The sequence below is a fragment of the Ambystoma mexicanum genome, chromosome 9 (assembly GCF_040938575.1).
Source record: "Ambystoma mexicanum isolate Mex_15411 chromosome 9, UKY_AmexF1_1, whole genome shotgun sequence".
NCBI lineage: Eukaryota > Metazoa > Chordata > Amphibia > Caudata > Ambystomatidae > Ambystoma > Ambystoma mexicanum.
In genome coordinates this window covers 1,542,617,604-1,542,624,494 of record NC_090931.1, presented here as the reverse complement: position 1 = coordinate 1,542,624,494, position 6,891 = coordinate 1,542,617,604, and the positions used below count along the sequence as shown (strand labels likewise).

Below are 6,891 nucleotides of genomic sequence, written 5' to 3'. Positions count from 1 at the left end.
ATGTCTGTTCTTCTTGGTTGCTGTAGTTTACACTGTTTTTGGAGTTGACACCTTTTGCACTCAGCATGTTTAGTTGAGGCTGGCCATTCCTCATGAGCTGTGTCTCACCACCAGTAATCGCTGCTACTCGTCTCACTGTATCCTTGCACTCAGCATGTTTAGTTGAGGCTGGCCATTCTTCATGAGCTGTGTCTCACCACCAGTAATCGCTGCTACTCGTCTCACTGTATCCTTGCACGCAGCATGTTTAGTTGAGGCTGGCCATTCTTCATGAGCTGTGTCTCACCACCAGTAATCGCTGCTACTCGTCTCACTGTATCCTTGCACGCAGCATGTTTAGTTGAGGCTGGCCATTCCTCATGAGCTGTGTCTCACCACCAGTAATCGCTGCTACTCGTCTCACTGTATCCTTGCACTCAGCATGTTTAGTTGAGGCTGGCCATTCCTCATGAGCTGTGTCTCGCCACCAGTAATCGCTGCTACTCGTCTCACTGTATCCTTGCACGCAGCATGTTTAGTTGAGGCTGGCCATTCTTCATGAGCTGTGTCTCACCAACAGTAAAAGCTGCTACTCGTCTCACTGTATCCTTGCACGCAGCATGTTTAGTTGAGGCTGGCCATTCTTCATGAGCTGTGTCTCACCACCAGTAATCGCTGCTACTCGTCTCACTGTATCCTTGCACGCAGCATGTTTAGTTCAGGCTGGCCATTCGTCATGAGCTGTGTCTCACCACCAGTAATCGCTGCTACTGGTCTCACTGTATCCTTGCACGCAGCATGTTTAGTTGAGGCTGGCCATTCCTCATGAGCTGTGTCTCACCACCAGTAATCGCTGCTACTCGTCTCACTGTATCCTTGCACTCAGCATGTTTAGTTGAGGCTGGCCATTCCTCATGAGCTGTGTCTCACCACCAGTAATCGCTGCTACTCGTCTCACTGTATCCTTGCACGCAGCATGTTTAGTTGAGGCTGGCCATTCCTCATGAGCTGTGTCTCACCACCAGTAATTGCTGCTACTCGTCTCACTGTATCCTTGCACGCAGCATGTTTGGTTCAGGCTGGCCATTCTTCATGAGCTGTGTCTCACCACCAGTAATCGCTGCTACTGGTCTCACTGTATCCTTGCACGCAGCATGTTTAGTTCAGGCTGGCCATTCTTCATGAGCTGTGTCTCACCACCAGTAATCGCTGCTACTCGTCTCACTGTATCCACTGTGGTTTTCATCAGCTTCATTCTCTTCATGCAGATGATGGAATAATAAATGGGAACTGGTTTACATTTTAAAAGAAAATAAGTGTACTGTTTTTGAAACAAGAAAATAAGACATAACATAATTTTTTATATTGAACAGTTTCACTTGATGATCAGAACTTATAATTAACAATTATACCTAGACAACATTTTCCAGACAGAGCAATTGGGGAACACACAGTGTAATGAAGAGGCAATCACACAGCTAAGGTAAAGCTGTCTTGTAAAGTGCCCATGGCTCTATAAAAGAGAGGGATGGGGGATATGCAGATTCAGATGACTTATCGTGTTCATGAATACAGGTTGGAAGCAGCCATTAGGAATGTGGCGGTAGGGAGTCTCTGTGTTCAGGGGGGACGCACACTGAGGCAGGTTATCCATAAGCGAGTCCTCAGGGTTCGGAGGGCTACGATGGATGTAGTGTTATGGGTATTGGTAGCAGCAATAGAGGGATGGCATCTGAGATAAATACGCTAGAACTTGTGGGCCATCTGACAGGGAAGGAGTATGGTGTAGAGAGTCATATTTTAACTGTGAGGATGCCTGTGAGGGAGGAAGGAGTGCACGGAATGCAGACCGAGGAAATGTCCTCAGGTGCAGGGATTTAGTTCTTCCTTGGTGGCCGAGATTGTAGTCAGGTTTGAGGATCCAGGAAAGGAGATAAGCTTTCATACAAAGGTGCAAAAGTTATGCTCGCTAGGCGGTCCATATAAAAGACTAACTCCTTGAACATTTTTGGAAAGGTAGTTATAGCAATTAGTTAAAGAGCAATGTCTTCATCTGTTTAATGAAATTCCGATAGTGCTCTTCTGTGAAAAGTTGCTTGGGTAGTGAGTTCCAGAGGTTGATGGTCTGTAGTGAGAATGAGAATCCTCCCAGGCTAGCAAGTGTTACTGGACCTCGGAGCCCTCAATGGTGTGTAGTGCTGGAATTTTCATATAAAGTAGAGTGGGCTTTCAATGGTAAGCACGCTGCATCACCAGATCAGCTGAAGCAAAGCTCAACCAACTACTCCTGTAATTGCCAAGCCAAGTCAGAACATGTCACTACTCCCAGAACCCATAAACCCGGGGAATCTAATACGTTTCATGCATTGTTTGTGAATCCCAGAGCAATTGAGCATGGCTATAAAATATATTTTGTTTTGGGTATTTTTTAACATAGCTCTGGCTTCGAGAAGCACCAGAGTGCCATACAACAATGGGTTAATAGAGCTGCAGGTTAGGGGGCACAAATAAGAGACTGGTTGTGCTACATATAATCCTGCAAGAGGAGCAGTAATTAGTGGTGAGGTGGGGACGGCCAGCATGTGGGATCAGGCATATTTACCCGGCATTACCATTATTCCTTCAACTCTTTCTCGTACACTTCTTAATCGCTTCTACTTGTGTTTGTTTGACTGCATCACCTAGTAGTTCCTTATATTCTCTCTCTTCTTGACCATTGGGCACTGGTTTTTCTACTTATTCTCTTCATTTTGCAACACTTTTGTGCATGTTCCTTTGACCCTGGTGAGCTTCCATTGTGTCTGTGTTGCATCTTCATCCTGACCCAAAGCATGAGGCAGTTTTAGGAACTCTATGGCACAATTGACAGGCATGCAATGTCTCCTTTGTCCTGTCCTAGGTCCAGCACCCTGTGCATCCATGATGAATGTTATTTTTCACTTTCACTTTTCATGACCGTTCACGAGTAAGTTACTGATCAGAGCTGCACTAGTGCCTTGTATTTTCCACTATGCTTGTGCTCCCACTCATCTTCCTTTCTATAGGTCAATTTTCTTCATTGATTATTCAATATTTCTGTTGCTTGTCTTTTCAAATTCTAACAATTACATTTCTTTATTATTTTGTTGTGCAATATAACTTATAGTGCCTTATGTTTTTGACTGAAGTCTCATCACATTCAGAGCCTGAGAAATGGAATGAAACAGGGCCATCGCTGTCTAGGAAACCATTTTGCAGGTATCCGTCATCTCAGGCCCCATGAAAAGGAAGCTTTGAGAAGCTAGTGAGTGTTTTGCTGAACAGAAATAATGCCTCAAGGGAGCTGCGAGGGTCCCAGCATAGAGAATATAGCAGATAACGGTGTGCTACGCAGGGCCATTGGCCATCAGCCCAGTATAATGCGAATGCCTTGGTTCTCTAGAGCAAAGATAGTAGGAGACTGGAAGGATGAACTGTATACATTGAACTTTGGAGTTCTTAAAAGTATAGTCAAATAAAGATATGCGCTCCTCACTGCTTTGCAAGGAATGTTGGCATAGCACAGCCATTACCCTGCCCTTTGACGATGGACTTGTGAACTGTATGTTGATTGGGTATGCATGGAAGGTAACCTAGCTCAAGATTGGATAGAGAAGGCTGTAGGTTGATGCACCTGCCAGTGATTGATCAAGGAGATATAACCTACACCATCTTTGGGAGAGGCAGAGATTTTCATAATCCTCTGTTTTGTGTTTTGATCTTTACGTGTAAATAAAATCCAGTTTGTGGCCTCCTATGGAAGCCAGTTTCCTTCTTCCTGTGTTAAGTGAGAGGGTAGGTGGTTCCTCCTCAGTGTTTTGGTGTGGCGTGTCACCAGTGCACTCGGCAAGGACAGTCGTAAAAGGGTTACGCCAGTTTGTGTAGAGAATGAGGTTCTTCAGCCCCTTCTGTGTGGGAGTGACTGGATTACTTGCCATCATTCTTTTCCTGGGTTAGGTCTCCTTGCTAGGATGCTCTTTACATACTTTCAGAGACAGACGTTAACCCAAGGCATGCATACAGAGTAAGGTTATGTGTATTAACTAATATTGGCACAGTTACTTCACCTTCCTGATGTACAGGTTCAAATCCAACACACTTTATGACATTGGACTTACTTTCCTCTCTGATGTTGTGGGACCAGAAACCCGTTCTATGGTGGAACGTGACCTCAGCAGGAACGTCATCGGTGCATGAAGGTTCAGCACTGTTGCAAACACCTCAGGTGGGATCTCGGATGTCCTCTCAGATTAAATGCCAAATGATGCCTTTGAGTCCCCCAAGAACAGATATCCATGTCATAAAAATACTCTTTAACATGCATCCTAACTTAGGAAGGAGAGGGGGGTAAATGTTAAGAGGCCCCCTCTTACAGTCAGGGAACATCTGAGCAACATTTCTGTTTATTCTGATGGCTCTACAGATTTGACCTCTGAGAGTAGCTCTTTCCACACACCGTTCACTGGTAAGGTAGCACCCCCAGTATGGACTATTTGATGGGACACCCTCAGAGGGAAGCTTTTATCACACCTCGAACACTGGTAGGGTCGCTACCTAGTATGGATCTTCTCATGCTGGCCCAGATTTGCACGCTGAGTAAAACTTTTGCCACACTCAGCACATTGGTATGGTCGCTCCTTAGTGTGGATCTTCTGATGCTTGCACAGATTTGAATGCTGAGTGAAGCTTTTCCCACACTCTTTACACTGATACAGCCGTTCCAGAGAATGGATCTTCTGATGCTGGTTTAGATATGAACTCTGAGAGAAGCTTTTCCCACACTGTGTACACTGGTATGGTCGCTCCCCGGTATGGCATCTTTGATGTTGCCTCAAAAGTGACACTGAATTAAAGTGCTTATCACATTCAAGGCACTCAAAGGGCTTTTCACCACTATGGATCATTTGATGGCGTAACAGATTAGACTTCCGGGTGAAGTTTTTATCACACTCCTTACACTCGTAAGGTCTCTCAGCTGTGTGGGATCTCCTGTGCATGGTTAGACTGGGCCTATCAGTGAAGCACTTTTCACACATGCCACAGGCGTATGCGTTCTCTGTCGTGTGGATCCTCATATGTATTAGGAGCTGTGATTGGTCGATAAAGCTCTGATTGCAGTAGCTGCATTTTTTAGGGTTCATTTGCAGGCTCTCAGTTGTGGTAACAGCTCCACATTCTGTTGAAAGAAACAGAGTTCCACATATTATTTCATGGCCTTGTACATCCTAAAAATCAAGAGACCTAGTGTACCACTGTGATCTCTTCACACAGTTTCCCACTAACACACTGAACGATCCTGGTGCAATACATGTTACTGCTGTCCACCAGATTGCAGCTATTCCAAAGAGTACAACTCTGAAAACTGAACTCTTTTTATAGATTTCAAATCTCTAGTAAGTACTTTCAAAATAAACCCTGTGGAGACACCCCATATCCAGAAAATAAAAACAGACCAAATAAAGTAGCTGAATTAATTCTGTAATGATGTAAACACATAATAACCACACACTTAGGGGCATGTGTGCATCCAAGCCTGTGTCTCTGCAGCATCTAACAACTCGGACAAACTCTTTAAAATCTGCAAAGAGCTGGCCAACCCTCTGCAGTCTCTAACCGCCCTATCGCCTACGACGCCCTTTGCACGGCCCTTGCCTCTCACTTCATCTAAAAAACCCAGGACTTCCTGTCCACCGTCTCATCCTTCTCTTCTCCCCCTCTCCTTCTGTGAATTCTGGCCCTCCTACAGCCACCTCCACACCCTCTTTCTCGTCCTTTCCTCTTTTCTCCCTTGACAAGGTCTCTAGACAAGTCTGAGTCTCGTCAAAACTGGTTCCCCCTATTCTTCCAAAACCATCAAGGGCCACATTGACACCCTCGCTCCTGCCCTCGCTGATTTCTGCAACCACTCCTTCGCCTAAGGAGCCTTCCCCTCCCCTCTGAAGCACTCTCTTGTGCACCCTCTTCTCAAGAAACCCACAGCTGACCCTTCTTGCTATCTAATCTCCATCACTCCTTTTATGGAAAAGCTGGTCATCTCTCAGTTTAACCTTCACTCTGATTCTGTTGCTTGTCTCCATGACCATCGGTCTGGCTTTAGAGCTGCCAGAAGCACGGAAACTGTTCTCCTGAACATCCGTGAAGATCTACCCCCCAACCTTGACTCTAACATCCCCTCTGTCCTCATCCTACTCGATCTCTCTTCTGCCTTTGACACGGTGAACCATACCATCCTGCTCAACCGTCTCCGTAACAACCTGGGTATCACTGATCAGGCTCTGGCCGGGCTGGCCTCTTTCCTCTCTGAACGACCCTCCCAGGTCCAACTTGGGTCCTTTCTATCTTCTATCGCCCTCTCTACATGTAGTGTCCCCCAGGGGTCTAATCTCTCGCCCTGGCTTTTCAACCAATACCTGGCAACTCTCGCCCACCACATTGCCATTTTCTGCTCCATTTTCAGGGCTATACTGATGACACTCGACTCATTTTCAGGCTTCCCTGGACAACCTCTTCTCCTTCTCACATCTCGGATTGCCTATCTGCCATTCAGGATTGGTGTGCCGCCAACGATCTCTGCCTGAATGCCAGCAAGACGGGATCCTCCACATCGACACACATTTGCCCTCCTTTCCTGCAACTCTCTGGCTGGCCTCACTTGGCCCTCCTCCTAGCCCCACCAGCGAGGCTAAGAACCTCAGGGTCATCTTTGACTCCACGCTTTGCTTCCTGACCACATCTCTGATGTCTCTAAAAACTTCCTACTGCACCTCCTCAGGGTATTCTGCCTTTCCTCTCCTACCCCCAGAAGCTCTCTGTCTCTTAAGCCCTGGTTCTCTGTAGGTTGGATTATTGCAACAGCCTCTTTCTAAATCTACCTGCTTCTACTCTCTGCCCTTT

The 6,891-nt window shown here is 46.1% G+C and overlaps 1 protein-coding gene across 2 annotated transcripts in view; it reads right to left on the bottom strand.

Moving 5' to 3' along the window:
* Positions 1-1,320: 1,320 nt before the first annotated feature.
* Positions 1,321-6,891, bottom strand: part of LOC138489483 (zinc finger protein 2-like) — a 230,756-nt gene continuing 225,185 nt past the window's right edge. For both annotated transcript variants that reach the window (XM_069617220.1, XM_069617221.1), the window contains one exon: positions 1,321-5,173. In XM_069617220.1, the coding sequence (XP_069473321.1) occupies positions 4,548-5,173 (626 nt within the window). In that variant the 3' untranslated portion in view covers positions 1,321-4,547. The remainder of the gene's footprint in view (positions 5,174-6,891) is intronic.